Genomic DNA, 15,829 nt, shown 5'->3' with positions numbered 1-15,829 from the left:
CCTGCGACCGAAAACACAAAGGGCAACAAAATACCCAGAGCCACCTTTGATCTCAAGTGCAGTTCCTGGGATAGGCCATCTGATCGCATTCGCCTACTATGGACTCGAGTATTTTTCACTACAGAGGTAAGATACTATATATTATGATGGAGTTCTGTATGCTGATACTTCCAGCACAAAAACAACGCAACCTGTCTTGAGCATAAAAATTCTGTTCAAAAAGGTGTATATCATAAAGTCACCGGGGCTAGTCTCGGCTGTACAGCGCAGTTATCGCACAATGTCTTTTGACCCGTTGATAACTCGCACCGCAAAGTGCGTTGGGGGTATCAATGGGCCTGGACTGCAACTTATCCGTGAAAAGGCATCTCAAGGCCAAGGGCTCGGCCACCACACAACAGTCACTATGCGTCCTACTCTAATGGGCCAATACTTGGACCAAATGAACAAGAAAATTATTCCCTCTCTGCAAAGAGACATCCAACGTTTGAAAGATCATCGCGGTGTACTTGATCTCTTTCAATGGTGTAGTCTCACACTCACAGTCGTCACAACGGAGGCAGTTTACGGGTCGTTAAACCCTTACCGTCATGCCATTGCCCGCGAATCTTACTGGTAATTCGAAGGTCATCCTGATGCAGCTTGGGCGCCTTATCACTGACCAGGCAACATATAGGGAAATTGAGAAAAATCTAAATGGCCTCATGATGGGTATCGCACCTTGGCTATTCGCACGAAAGGCTTGGATGGGCCGAGAATATCTGGCAAAAGCTTTTATCGAATATTTCAAGGAAGGAGGTCACTTATGAGCGTCACAAATGGTGTACACAAGGTGGAAAACGCAAGACGATGCTGGAGCAACATTGGAGGACATTGCTCGTCTCGAAATTGCGATGGGGCTTGGCATTCTCTCTAATACGGTTCCCGCCTGCTTCTGGGTTATCTTTGACATTTTCTCGCGCCCTGATTTACTCAAAGAACTGCGCGAGCAAATACAACGGACTTCGCTGTCTGTCGACTGCGACGGTGTCCATACCGTCGATATGGCTGCAGTTCAAGATAACTGTCCACTGCTGCTGGCATCATTCCAAGAGACGCTTCGGGTTCGATCAAATTCAGCTCAGTTACGAGTGGTTCACACGGAAACCGTCTTAGATGAATCTTGGCTGATCAACGCCGGCTCAGTACTTGTGATTCCAGCTTCATTGATCAATAAAAGTGAATCTGTATGGGGACCAAACGCCAACGAGTTCGATCCTCACCGATTCATCACTGAAGCCCCAAAAAGCAAAGCATCGGCGTTTATGTCATTTGGTATATCCCCGAACATGTGTGCTGGTCGTCACTTGGCTACAAGTGAGATCATTGCTCTTACGGCCATGTTAATTTTGCAGTTTGACATCTGTCCTCCCGAGGGCACCTGGAAAGCACCACTCGTCAATACGAAGGCAATAGCTGCAGCATTGAGCCCACCGGCGGATAAATATTCCGTAACGATTCAAGAGAGAGAACAATTCAGAGGGGTGAAATGGAATTTTGTGGCTGCATCGGGAAGGCAGAATTTGATCGTTGGATAGGTAGTTGTTGAGCTATGAGAACGGTAGCGTGGCTTGGCTGCGTATGAATGAGAATGATCTGCCGTCCGGACATCTAGAGACCTTGCTTAAGACTTGTTGACCGTCACAACCTACACACTTTGCCCACAAAGTAGCCGATATCGCTATAGTAAATTAGCGCTGCGTAATTGGAAATTTTGTGATCGAACAGGATTTAACAACAAGGTGTTTACGGTAATATGAGAAGTTTTATCTGGTAAGTGAGATACGAAGGCGCTAAAAGTGCACTAATGGTTTTTATCGGCTGATCTGTGGTCCACTGGCCACAGGGTGAAGACTCGTTGAAACTTGACTGAGATCTGTCAAGTGGGGCAGAATTGTATATCCGAGCATCTCCGCGCTGGGCGGCCTACCCTATACTTACTACTTTACGTGCTCACCTCCATTCCCTTGAGACTTTCAAGCTTGCTTCTCCTGGAAACCCAGATTGATCTACACATATCTGTGCACCCAACCGATCAGAGAGCGATTACATTGTGACTATATCCTGGTAGCTAATACGTTTCGCTTTGGGTCCATTCAAGGTTAGAGCGCATGAATGTTTTCAGGTTCATGCGAATATGAGGGCTGGTAGGCTTGCTGAATCAACTCCGTCATCTTATGAGATTTATTGAGAACGAGGTTTCTATAATATAATAATTGCGATGGAGCTTTGGCGTAGAACCCATTAGAAACACAGTGTTTCTTACTGAAGCAAGTCTCATGATGTTTTATGTCATAAAGCTATTCGCATGCTGATGCCATGATATTCGGCGGTCAATTGTCAGCTTTTCGGTGGTAAAGCTCAGGCGGAGTCCTGCATGTATGAACACGTCACAGCCTTGCATCTTTTAGGCGGCATATTTCCTTTGGGGCTCTTGCCCCTCCTTTCCTGTTTTGTGTAAAGATACTGTATAGGAGTTCGAACCATGAAGGGTGGGGTTCGGACTCCTGGAGTATCAAATTTGACTTCGTGCTTTTCACCCTCCCCCGATCAACATGCCTTCTACTCTCTGCGAGTACTCCGTAGATTTCGTCTAAATGACACGCTGAAATAGTTGTCGATCTTGAACACTGAGGTATATTGCACGAGTAACCAAAGGCTATTCATACTATTTTCTAAATGGATCTCATGAGAAACAGTAAGATCATGCAGCTGATCTGAGGAAGACCTTCCTTGACAAGATCAGGATGACCGATCTTGGGGATTCGACGGATTACGATGCAATTGTATCGCACTCGCAGGCCACCCGCTACGTGGCCGAATTCATGTTACAAACAGGCCTCCTGGGACAGTTCCGGCACGTTGAAATCGAGCCAGAACCGCCCGAAGGAGGCGAAGAAACAAAGAGCCAGGATAGACTGGCAGGCATAGGTGGTGAAGACGCTGGGTAGGAGGAACGCTAAGGCCAAGATCTACCGAGAGGTCTTGGAAGACTACATCCAATACGTCGAATCAACAAAGAACGCCACCAATCGAGACCGAAGCAGGAGGAAAGGGATACCAGAAGGGCGGAGATGGAGATGCAGAGGAAGCAGCAGGCCAATGTGGGGGCGAATTGAGAAATATATTGTGGGACTGAGGGTATTACAGGCGTTTTGGTACTGGTTTGGGCTGATTTTCGGACTGTCTTATATGGCAATACGCCGTTTTCCTTGTATTTACTATTTCATGCGCGGGTCTGGCGTTCGGATCACTCTTGCTTCCGCCGAAGGTAGCGCCTGCATAGCCATTACGCCACTAGTTAGGCTGCAACAGGTTAATAGAGTGTTGATTGATTGATTGATTGATTGATCATGCAGCTGCATTTTTCGACAGTCCTCCAGTGTCGATTCTGGCCTATTTTTATTTATGTTTTACTACCATGCAGTATTTCTGTCCTCTTCTGTCAGTACATTGGGCGCGAACCATTTTTTAATAGAGCGCCACGACCACTTGGGATAGGGCTATCCTATTCTCGGTGCACTGTGGTTCTTTTCAGATCGGTATAGCGAAAAGAGAAAAAGAAAGGAAGAAAATATCACATGCCACGATTTGGCATGAATTATTTTCAACTCAAATCTTCCGATTTAATCCCCGACGGTACATCGGACTTGAATATCTTAAAGGTCAATATAAACAGCGACAGCCAGGACCGGGCGATATAATGCTCCAAGATGTATCGTGATATATGAGAAAATCTTCCTTGCGAATTTTGTCTCATGGTTTATCGAGGTTCTGTTGAACAATTAAAGTCTATTTATCCTTGATATTTGAAGATAGTGTGTGTTGATAACTTGGAGTTGAAATGCATCACTATCCACCACTATCAATCCCAACTGCCTCAAGGTGAAGATGGAAACTCTATCCATATCTAGTGACCACCCACTGCGCTACCTTCCTCGCCCCTCAAGAATGTACTACCATATCCCTGGCACTAATCTCCATGGAACCCTTGTAGAGTATCTCTCCCAGTATCTCCCGTACTTCTTGGAGCACTTTGCCTCATCACGTAGACAGCGATGGGTCAATATAACCGTCATAAAGATTGCATAGGACCACGGCAAGATATGTTTGAGGCCACAGGTTGCACACATGGCGTATGACAGAAGCAAATCGCCTAGATAATTGGGGTGTCGCGAAAATCCCCACCATCCTGTGTTTTTTGGTCATTTAAGTTAGCTAGCATTCTCACCAAAAGGGGGTTAATGAGATAACAAACCTGAGCATAGAAGAATTGTTTGATGTGTCTGCCCGTCCGCTGTTGTGTAAGAACACTTGATCACATCTGAGTCGTTCCATTTACCCCCTAATTTCCGTACGTTGTCCTTCTGGTTGTTGGATGAACGGAATATTGCGTAGCCTCCAATACCTAGCCCAAGAATCAGGGCAGCTGAGATAGGCTCTAATTCCAGCGGAGATCGTGCCAGGTACTGGGCTTGGAGCGTGTACATGGTTGGCAGGAACGCAGCGGATCCCCAGGCGAGATAGAAACCGAAGTGGTCATGAGCGATATCGATAGTCCGGAGATACCATTCTTCGTGATGAAAAAAGTCGCCGATATACAGCATATGTAGGACCAAAGTGATGATCATAGAGTTGGTCACAAATCCATAGTTTCTATACTGCAAAGCCATAAATGAGAGATCGCTGCATGTTAGAATAGGCAGTCAGTAGCCGCTGGGGTTATCTATTGCATGATCAATAACCGGAAATACTCACATGAGCGCCCAACCAATAATTCCCGGTCTTCCGTTGTGAAAAAGCTTCACATCCCAATGCTGGTTAAATATACGTGGATTCAACTCGACTCCCATATAAAAGTCATAGAAAGGCGAACTGCTGAATCGCCGATCTCCTTCGTGTGTCGGGTATAGATGAGCCTTAATGTAAAATACTGCTGCTAGCAGAATTCCATATATATTGAAGATTGCAATCAATGTGCCCCATTTTCTGGCAATTATGGTTGGGTCAATCACCTCCATCCAAGCGCACCCAACACCCAGTGTCAAGGACAATATCCATGCCGCGAAACCGTTTACTCTGTATTCCAGGACGTGTCCCGATGGCGTCGTTTGTCCCTTGCGTATCCCATTCCCGGTCAAAATGGTGTAGAGCAGCCCTTGAAAGATCACCCACCCCAGATATGCGAGGAGCACGTCGGAACCGGGACGTGGATAGTATGTCCATAGAAATGGACAAGGCCTTGGTGAAGTAGCACGGAGATTGCAGCTGTAATTGAACTGCCAAAGTACTCGAGTGCAATCCACGGGAGCACGACTATAACTGGGCATGCCAACATAAATAACACAGCCACCGTACCCCGAAGCCACGATGCAGTCCCCCGGCGTCCCCAGCCTAGCTCACTCCGCATTGGTAGAGGACGCCTAGTGGACTTGATAGCAGAGACTATCATCTTTTTAAACAGGGATCCGATGACAGTGATGGTAAAGACTATGCACAGATGATAAAGACTGAGCATTGACCAGGATTAGAGAAGAGTGACAGATCCCGTCAAGGGAAGAGAACTACCAAAAGGCTATAAAAGCTCCGGCTAACCAATAGTACCTAGCAGATTATCAACTGTATTGTTCTTCAGACCCTCATAAGTGTGGAAATTCTGTAGCAATGTACTTAGTGATACCCCCAGACTCGTAGATCTCTCTGACCGCAGATTTGCCGATAAAAATCAATAGTGCACTTTTAGCTCATTCGTATCTGAGTTACCAGATCAATCTTACCTCTCTATAACCCACAGTAAAAGGCTTGTAAAATACTGTTAAATTTCAAAGTTTCTAGTTTTGCAGCGCTAATGTACTGGTGGAGAACTGGCAAGTCAGTGGCGGGGTGTAGTATATGTAGCGGTAAGTTTTGGTTATGATAACTAAATGGATTTCTGTCTAGCGAAAGGCTGCAGAAAAGTGGACCCTTTCTTGTCGGTCAAGCGTCTCGGTCAATCTCGGTGAAGAAAGTGTCAGCCCACGCGTGCCACGAAGTTAGCCGGATTCGTTATCCTAGGGCATTAGTGGCCTAAAATTATAAAGTACGGTAGTATATTATGATGGCATTTCTACCATGAAGCTATTCATACGCTTGGGCCTGAGGCGGCCTATGGGGGAACTAGAGGGTTGTGCTAATGCGGCGGTCTTTCGGCGGTCAGTTGTCACCTTCGGTGGCGTGCCCGGGAGGCCCTACATACTGTAGCATTACCTGAATGCTGCATATAGGGACCACGTCAACAACACTGTCTGGCCACAGATATGCCGATAGAAATCAATGTTGCACTTTTAGCTCATTCGTATCTCAGCTACTAGATCAATCTTACCTCTTCATATCCCATTGTAAAAACTTTGTAAAATACCGTTAAATTTCAAGATTTTCAAGATCTTCAAGATCTTCAATTACCCAGTGCTAATGCACTATGGGCAGCATGTGGCTGGAGAGTGTATGTACGGTAATGGCCCGGTTGTGAGTTACTTCATAGACCGACAAGCTAATTTTCAAGCCCTGCTAGTTCGTATATTTAAGAGCGGGATAACCTAAGGCACATGTGTTACGGTCCCGGGCGCACTAGGTTAAAAAGATGCTAGAACGCTGTTCTACAGTGCCCACAAAATAATTGTTCAACCCACTCTTTGAGCTAACCTGTTAAACCTTAGCTGTTCTGTTAAATAGAGGTAATGAAACCCCGGAAATGCAATTTGCTAGGCATTTGGGCGTTTCAATATGTATATGTTACGATTTTTCATAGCGGCGGGAAGTGGTTTGAACAATTGGTTGGTGGGCACTGTACTGAACTTTATAACCACGATAACTCTATCAGTGCACGCAGGTGGCAATGTATGTGGCCTAAAGGGCATAAGTTTATATAGTGAGACTACCAGTTCGGGTAGAGATCAGCACTATTTAAACCATAATTCTCACTATTGAAAGGATGTTGAAAGCTATTGTTACCATAATAATATCCCGGCGAACGATAAGGAGAAGATATAAGTGGGTTCTCGGACAATCTTAACATACACTACCTAGGCAGGAGACTATTCAACACTCCAATTTCTTATTGTTTCATATGATCTTTTATCATGTTTCCTAAGATATAAATACTACTATGTTTCCTAGTTAAATTGAATCAAGTTTATCATCCCTTTTGATCTCTCTTCTAGATCGGTGGTACTCTTCCACAATCGTGGTACTTCTCCTTCTTTCTAAGAAGTACGCACGACCTCTATACTCATAACCGTGTATTCAGACACCACATTGAGTCTTATCCTACTTATGTATACACTATCTTCTTGTGTGCATCACCACGACTTTATGGTCACCGCCTAAAGTCCGACATATAGGTTATAAGGGATAAGTGAGGGCGTTTTCTCTTACTTTCGTTATCGCTAGTGGCGGAGTCTAATCGTGGGCGTTTAGATAGTATATCGAGAGGTTTATATCCAGAAGGACCGAAGTTTATGTTATCGATTAAGACGAAAGGTTCGATATCTATCGATTCTGATTGGTTAGAGGTTATTAATTCGTCCGATTTCGGTTTAAGTGGTGATGTGATTGGTTAGTCTCCGAGGATTTCGTCTGAATCGATAGGTTATGTAGGTATAGCATGATCGATATTAATAGTAGTAGTACTACTCCTATCCCCTAGATCTTATTGCACCGGTAGATCTTATTGCACCGGTAGATCTTATTGATTAACTGGGATATCTATATCCTCGAGGATCTGATTAGTCTCTTCCTTATTAACTGGCTACGGTGGCTACGGCAATACTCTAAGCGGAGGACGTTAGATATTTCTGAATCAAAAAACCATCCATGAAGAACGAGATAGAGACATGGATTCGGTTGGAAGACGGTACAACTTCAGCGGCAGTCACGCTTAACTCCACGTATGGCCAGGATCAATGTGGAGAAGGGGTATCGAGACTGATGCAGGCTTTGAATACTCCCAGTGCCTATCAGGAATCGCATTTGCTCCCGCTGATTTGGTTGTAGATCAGGACCATTTGTCTGAAATTCATAATGTTCTCGGCATGGTCATTGCCCTTTGAAATCAAAACCAGTGTTTTCTATACAATCCTGAGAATTATTCCTGCTACATCCGATGCACTAACTGTCGAACTGCCGTCAATCACACTCATGGTGGCAGTGCTGCTTTGGCACTGGGGGCTTTGCATCGTCAAGAGGCTTGGCGGCTCGGCGATCTCGCAAATTTGTTCGAAGAAAACGGCACCACATAGCAAGAGCTCAGTCTACTCAAGCTATGACAAGAAAATTAGAACATTGAATTGAGGTTTTAATGCAAGAATGAATTTTCAGATTCACTATCAACACGCAGGCTTGGCCAACAAGAAGTAGGCGACAAAGTCTCCTGACATTTTCTGTCGGGCTTGAACACTTCCAATCCCCTTCGAAATCAGAACCTTGAAAGCTTGAACTTTTAATTCTCGCAGTACCAGTTTTCTGGCTTGGTCATATCACCACCTCGGAAAGCTGCTCGACCAGGGTACACACATAGCGGCCGCTGCTGCAACACACCATCTTTCACGTTATTATTCTTGTACTTGGTAGCAACAATTTTGTTCGGACCAACGTCCTCTTCCACCCACTTGATCAAAGCGCGGAAGGCGTCATGATCTGCGTCCTGGTATCCAGGCACTCCACGAACACCAGTGCCGAGACTACCCGCCTGGAAAGCACCATTTATATACCAAGGAGCCTTGCTAGTTGAGCTCGTACCAGCGCAGTGACCCATTCCAGGGATAGTGAAAAGTCGGTAGAAGTCAGTCACATTCACTCCCTGTGGTGCCATGGTCTGCACAACCTGGTTGTGATAGTACTCGGAACTCCCTGGGGGGATGTAACCGTCGGAAAGGCCCACATAATGCAGCAGCTTGCCCTGCTTGTGGTAGAATGGAGTAAGGTCAAAGTTGTCGGCATCGAGACCCACACTCTTACAGACGCGCTCTGCATCTAGTACCGTCTGATAACTGAAGTTTGCCACGGTCCAGTTCGGGTTCTGGTACAGAATATACTTTGCGAACTGCTCGCTGAACCCAGATTCCGCTGTACCAGATGATAGCATGCTCCACTGGAACTCGCTCCCATAGCTATACTGTGGGAACACAAATTCATTGTTCCCTTCGTACCAGTTGTTGTATATATTGTATAGGAGCTCGACCTGTGGTGCCGTCAAGCACTCTGATTTATTTGCCGTGGGACTCGTGCAGAGGAGGGCTTCTGGGTGAAAGTCGCAGCTCTTGGGGGCACTGATAATACCATCGAGAACGCCATCTGCGCCATCGCATTGTTTCATGACCTCAGCACCGATCACAGAGAATAGTGAGTCTGGAATATGATATGGGGCATCGGTGGGCTGATTCCAGAGGGCAACTTGGATTGACCATGTCTGAAGGTGTGAATGCCACCACTGCATCACAAGGTTAGATGCTATTGGGCTTGAGTTTAGTGGGTACCGAACAGTACTTACCGCTGGCGAGCCGATCAATACTCCATCGAAGTCTTCTGGATACGTTTGTACCTCTTTCAAGCCCTGATATCCCCCAGTCGAACAACCGGAGTAGTAAGAGTACTTCGCGTCGCTACCGTAGTATGCGGAAACAATAGTTTTAGCCTGCTGCACAGAGCTGTGTAAGGCCCGTCCAGCCCAGTCCTTGATCTTCTCAGGGGCATGATACGCCCATGTTGCGTCGTTGCCGTCTGATACATTGTGGCCAGTATCAGTAGACACGCACGCAAACCCTTCCTCTAAGCCCGCGGCCATCGATAGCCAGTTTATACCGCCAGAGAACGCGCCATTGCCGGCTGTAAAGAGACGTTTGTTCCACTCTTTGGGAAGAAACATGCCAAACGTAAAGGATGACGACGAAGATGAAGTCACGTTGAACGCAACGGCACAGAGGGCAGGTAGATTAGTCGCATTCGTCGGGTAGGAGAGGTCGCTGGCTACTCCAAAGGTACCGCCCTCCGGGACTTCAACAGCGTAAAGAGTAGTGGCATTTGACGGTAAAATCTTGTTGAACGCCTTTGTGCTGCAGGACATCATTGCCACTGTAGCTGTAGGTATGAGAGACGCTGCAACAAGTATCATTGGCTTCATCTCTGCGATAGGATTGAATTGAAAATGTAAGAAGTCTTCAAATATAGAAACTGAGGTGAGAGCGTAGATAGCTATGCAAGAGGAGGGACAATTAATCTTTATATATCCGTCATCCGCAAATTATTAATCTTGTAGGAGCCATGGGTGGGAGAAGGTTAGCGAGTGGGAGATTCGACAAGCGAGCAGAGGAAGAAGCTTAGTCTCTTTCATTTGAGATCAATCTCCGGGTAAGCCTACTTCCAGTAGATTGGCATGGGAGCGATAGCTCCTTGAGCATTTTCCCTACATGGAGAAATGACTCTCGAGCCCAATGGTCCGCCCCTGGCATCGGGAAGAGCAAATATCCAGATAGGTTATGGCCACTTTATACCCGGAATCGTGTACTAGCTATGTGAACCATACCAAAAGCAGAGAAGTAGAAGCTAAGCGGGTATTGATTCGCCCTCTTCGCCCGCAGACAATCTTTCATTTACCCCAGATATTTCTAGCATCAGGGGGAAAGCATACCCCGTGGGGAGTGGATTAAATCATTTACCGGTATTGAGTTCTTTACCCCGCACACTGCAATTTCTAAGACTTTGTACTCCGTAGTTGCCGACCATTGGTTCAGAGTCAGCCACCATTTGAGTTTACCTGATACTCTCTCGTAGAGCCAGCAAAAGCTTGTATAAGCGAGGCCAAAAGGTCCAGTGCATGGATTCCGGCATCCCCCTTAGCTACAACATTCAATCGCATCTCTTGAACACCGTCTTCTCGAAAAAAATAATCATACGGATTGGGCGTTGGCGTGTGGAATTATTCACACTTTCAAGATAATGTAACTGATGATAATGAGGAAAATGATGGTTGTCCGTCGAAATGAATCATGTGAGCTTTTCTGGTAAACGCGACCTGGCTAATAGACTCAAAACCCAGGCGGCCCCTGAATGGATAGCACGAGAACGGGATGTGGTTCAGTCAGGACCCGGGAAAATTTCGGGCAAAGCCCGCCAGAAAATCCGTCGGAGAAATGAAGCGCCGAGTCAGCCCAGGTAGGTCCCGGGTCCCAGATGAAGCAAACACTCGCAGGAGAACTCGTTCCACGAGGAAAGCCGAGTATACGTGTTAGGTGAGCTTTCGGGAGCTAGAAAGGAATCGTGCAGAGGAAAACATGGACAGTAGTTTAGAGTGAATACCAATAAATAAATCTTGGGTGCTTGGTTATGTATAGACTGGCAGAGTACCTTGACCAAATTCCAGGAGCTTTCAAACATATTTCAATGGCCATATCCTTGTGTTGCTTTGACAGCGAGCTATTGCATAGTCTCCTGGTAATGACAATAACTCCCTAAAGGACGTATTGTATCCATCCTGTAACGATACATTGAATACCCTAAAGCCGATCTAGCGTAGCGTCTATAATTTAATACGATACGACTTATCAATATATCAATATAGCCCTTATTATTAGGTAGACCCGATAGGGGAAAAAAACCATCTAAACTTATTATATTAAATGCCTAATCACCTATATTAAGAAAGGGGGGTTTAGAGGGCATCTTCTGTGACCTCGACGAAACTCTCCTGATACCTCTTAGCGAGTTCTGTGGGTACCAGCTGGCTTCGCCGGTTTCGTTGCACGGAGTAGTATCACCGCGAGATATCTTTCACTGCAAATTGGAGGACAGTGTCATGGCACGCATGGACGGCGGTTCATATGAACTCCTCACTGTGATAAGAGGGAGCTCAAGAATTTATATGGCTTCCAGGATGGTTCCAAAGGTGCAGATAATTTTCAATGAATTCTTTCGGGATTTTTATACCCAAGCATGAGCTGGTCCTGGTAATGTCGTACTATGACCTATTAGACATCCTCGGGCATCGTGCAGGGGCCTTACATGCTTCAAATGGTGCTTCAACTTCTTGGTCAATGCTGAAGGAGTGGAACAAATCATCACAAGGTCTCATACGCGGATCACAGTGGAACGCTTATCCTATTGAGGACTGCGTCCAGCACGGCCAACGTATTTCTTTTTTCGCTCTCGAAACGACATAACAAACCGTGTCACTGATGTACTTTGATGAATACATCATCATGGGAGCGTCTCCATATTGCCAAAGCCTGGTCCTAGTGCGAGTCAGGTTTAAATTTAACCAAGTTTAGACCCGGTATGCTGTGAAAAAGACCGTATCTCGAGCCCAAGGATAGAGGCTTCTTTGGGCAGGAAAATGGGCTCCATTGTCTGTCAAGGGCAGGATGTTGGAGCTCATCCGAAGAAGAATTGCAGGTATCTCTGCAAGGATCGTTGTCGAGGACCCAGAAGACGTTAGGTCATGTCTATCCAATGTGCCCGGGTTTTTCTCGAGAAAACAATGTAGAGACATCTCGCATCCAAGGTCTTCCATAGCGGTACCTTCATTCCTTGTATCTATACGATGGTTTACCGCCAAATATCCGACCTGCATCTGTATAGTCGAAGGAATAGTACCGAGTGATATCACTAAAATAGAAAAGTTAGTTGGGGCGCTTTGAACAGCCTTCATCAATCTGGGAATGACGTACCGGTCGTGGAAGAAAACTGGTTTGTTCTCTGTTCTCTCTATGCTCAGAATTGGCATGCGTGGGGAGTGATTGTTTCTTGAGAGATGCTAGACGAGCAGAAGCCACAATCGTCATCCATAGCTAGGGATTTGGCAAACCGCGTTAGGAGGTGGCCAGCGTATATTCAAGGAATTGAAGTCTGGTTTCAGGATTATGCCGGGAATCAAGAAATTGCAGTCCTATTCAGCAAGGAGCTACAGCCCAGGACGTGTGGCCCATAGACTCGTTGAGATTCCACAGAATCAAGTGCTTTGTTCTGTCTGCTATTGCCTCTGTGTCGTACATGGCGGGAATTATGCGGCATGTGTCATGTTTTCGAGGAAACCTTCCCCCGTGGGAGGAGAATGGGTTTGGGAATGTATGGTTGAATCCTTCTCGTTGGTTGAACTTTGAATATATCTTCTTGCTCATAGCCGAGTTGTCAGCCCATGCGAGGATCAGATATTGTTGGAAGGTCTCCAATTCACCACTTAATCAGCTTGATAGGGGGGAAGGAATCCAAAAATGGATAAGTCTGAAATACCTCACTTCTCACACAGTTTTGGTGCACGCGTCGGCGTGTTTATGAAATGAGAGATTCTGATCAGTAACAGCTGGGGTTCCCGCTTTTGGATTTCCGAGCTGTAGATATATCGCCGGAGAACCTGGCAATCTTCCTGGTGATGGTCGAATATGAGGTCATAGAGGGAGACGGAAATGTAGAAAGATAGACTGGAGATTTGCTGGGGCAGGCGAGGTCCAGTGGGACACCATCAAACAGTGTCAGTGCCATTTTGAGAGGTAAATCTGGAAGTGGAGATCCAGCGTTGGTTGTAGTAATAATTGCAACGTGGACTTGAATTATTGTCAGCATGATATGATTTGGATGCTGCTTCTGTAACTTGCATGTTGACGAAATAAATTTGTCCTTCATTTCTCTCCCGCAAATGTATTCTCAGACTCGGTTTCAGAGAGAAATGAAGTGGGAATATTGATGTGCCACCATTGCACGAAAGCGTTGTTGGTTCAGTATAAATATAAATAAGGCTATAGTGCGAGAGTCAAGTTTGCTGTATTGTCAAGACAGCTTCCAGTTGAAGCCTATGTAGGATTCCAGGGTTAGATGAAGGGCAGAGTTAGAAAAGAGCGAGAGCTCTCTTTTTAAAGTGGAGTCTGTAAGGAGAAAACGTGTTTGCATATTAAATGATCAAAGAAATGACAAACGCTTGAAGGAATCATAAGGGAGGCTGGTATTGTGTCAACAAAAAAGCGCTGAAAAGCCAAACAATGGAACATCAAATGCGCGGAGTCTTACTCTCACTCCCAAGAATCGAAATGGAATCCTGTAATTTATCAAAGTCATAATATCTACATAGAATAGCCTCCTTGAACCCCCGATAAATCCTTTGCCAGTGAATCGCAAGCGTCACCAACTATTCCAGTTCTTTGCCTTTGGACAAGCCATCCGTTGATATTCGTTGCCTGAGTCATTGATCTCGATATTCGTTTTTCAATTGTTTGCATCTCTTCCAGTAGAACTGGACCTCTGCTCTGAGTTGTCACGAGGACTTCCACTAGGACTTGTCGTATCCGGGCTTCTCTTTGGAGGAAGTGTTCCTCCCACCGTTCCTTCGCCGCCCAACTCGGCTTGAGGTGTATCAGGGCTTTGATTCCCTCCGGCTAGTTCAGCCACTGGTGTCTTTGGTGTCTCGAGTGCTGGCAGCTCAGCGGGTGCATTGGGTTGCCCAGCTCCAACTTGATTACCCGCATCAAGCTCCTGCTTCATATATGGTTTGACCGCGTTTCCCGCATCAAGCTCTGGCTTACCATTGTATGGATCCAAGTTCTGCTCCGCGTTTTGGACCGACGAGTAAGCTCCTTGGGTCTTCTGTGCCTTCCTTCGTCGATGCCACCAGATAAATGCTACCGCCGCTATGATAATGATACCAAGGGGAACGCAAACACCAATTGCGATTTTCGCGCCCGTTGACAGACCCTCGCTTACGTGCCCGAGGAAGGCTCCGATGTTGAGGTTGGAATGTCATACGTCGCGCCGATTTTTTGAATGAGGAAGATGGGTGTGCCTTGCAGGGTTGCGCCGCCTACGCTGCCGTTGAGGCCGTGGTTGCCGTTGTACGCGGGGGCTGATGTCGTTACGCACTTGCTGCTTTCGACGGTAAGATAGCTGCGTGTTACAAGTCGGAATTGATTGCCACTGCAATACTCGCCGCTCCAGTCATAGCCACTGAAGGAAGGTTCATGTTAGCAAGCTTTTTCATTCAGTCAAACCTTGTGTGAAGGGAAATACTCACGTGGGACAGCAAAGAATTGCTAGAGAATCCGTGCCTATACTCCCAATATACTCTGGAAACCGTTTTGTGGCCGTCGTGCCAGTTGCATTTGCATGCGAGACGTATCCAGATGGACAAGCATATCCCGGATTGAAGGCTTTATTCAGAATCTTGGTGGAGTTCCCCGACGTCCATCCAGACGGGAAACAGCTGGCGTCCCAGCCGACCTGTTTACCATTGCAGCCAGCACCCCATCTGAGTATCGTCGAGCTGGGCTCCCGCTCGACCCATTGCTCCGTGGCACAGCCCGTTGGAGCAGAGAAAATGGTCGTTAGAGGGCCGAAATCCGTGGTTGTCGTCATAGCGAGAGGACGCGAAGCATATTAGAATTTCAGAGAGGAGGGAAATAGGAGAGCAAAAACAAATTCTGGGTAAAGAACAGAGTATGACAGCGCGGGATCGGGACAGGGCGATCGGGATAATTAACAGTCGCAGCTTTGCTCAATAATAACCCCAGAGATCGGCATTTCGCGCCTGGCTTAGTCGTGAAATCCCAGTCATGGTGCTGAGCCATGTGTTAAGCGTGTACAGTAGCACTGCCCGCCTCGGAGCCATCAGCCTTTAGACGCGCCAATCGATGAAGGCTATGGGGCAGTTGTCAGGCCCGCCGTGGGTCTGTGTGGCGTGTTGACTCTGTTGAGAATAGATCCCCGGTCCCTAATCTGCCTCAGCCGCTAGGGAGTTCCAATCTCTTTCATCAGCAGGCGTCCGAGTGAGAGCGAA

The 15,829-nt window shown here is 46.5% G+C and overlaps 4 protein-coding genes across 4 annotated transcripts; 1 reads left to right on the top strand and 3 right to left on the bottom strand.

Annotated features, from left to right (window-relative positions):
• Positions 1–818: 818 nt before the first annotated feature.
• N7496_007933 (uncharacterized protein) lies at positions 819–1,577 on the top strand (the record flags this gene model as incomplete). Its single annotated transcript, XM_056700852.1, has 1 exon — positions 819–1,577. The coding sequence occupies one exon, from the start codon at positions 819–821 to the stop codon at positions 1,575–1,577; it is 759 nt and encodes a 252-aa protein (XP_056552915.1).
• A 2,618-nt stretch (positions 1,578–4,195) lies between these two features.
• On the bottom strand, positions 4,196–5,060 carry N7496_007932 (7-dehydrosterol-delta 7-reductase; the record flags this gene model as incomplete). Its single annotated transcript, XM_056700851.1, has 4 exons — positions 4,196–4,231; positions 4,298–4,336; positions 4,398–4,725; positions 4,798–5,060. The coding sequence occupies 4 exons, from the start codon at positions 5,058–5,060 to the stop codon at positions 4,196–4,198; spliced, it is 666 nt and encodes a 221-aa protein (XP_056552914.1).
• A 3,455-nt stretch (positions 5,061–8,515) lies between these two features.
• On the bottom strand, positions 8,516–10,141 carry N7496_007931 (uncharacterized protein; the record flags this gene model as incomplete). The annotated part of the gene is made up of 2 exons (XM_056700850.1): positions 8,516–9,505; positions 9,566–10,141. The coding sequence occupies 2 exons, from the start codon at positions 10,139–10,141 to the stop codon at positions 8,516–8,518; spliced, it is 1,566 nt and encodes a 521-aa protein (XP_056552913.1).
• Positions 10,142–14,265: 4,124 nt separating this feature from the next.
• On the bottom strand, positions 14,266–15,408 carry N7496_007930 (uncharacterized protein; the record flags this gene model as incomplete). Its single annotated transcript, XM_056700849.1, has 3 exons — positions 14,266–14,755; positions 14,803–15,000; positions 15,068–15,408. 3 exons carry the CDS (start codon positions 15,406–15,408, stop codon positions 14,266–14,268), a joined length of 1,029 nt encoding a protein of 342 aa, XP_056552912.1.
• Positions 15,409–15,829: the final 421 nt, after the last annotated feature.

Source organism: Penicillium cataractarum, assembly GCF_028827025.1.
Source record: "Penicillium cataractarum strain IBT 29864 chromosome Unknown utg000007l, whole genome shotgun sequence".
Taxonomy (NCBI): domain Eukaryota; kingdom Fungi; phylum Ascomycota; class Eurotiomycetes; order Eurotiales; family Aspergillaceae; genus Penicillium; species Penicillium cataractarum.
The sequence above is the reverse complement of the archived record's forward strand: the minus strand, read 5'-3'. Positions and strand labels throughout refer to the sequence as shown.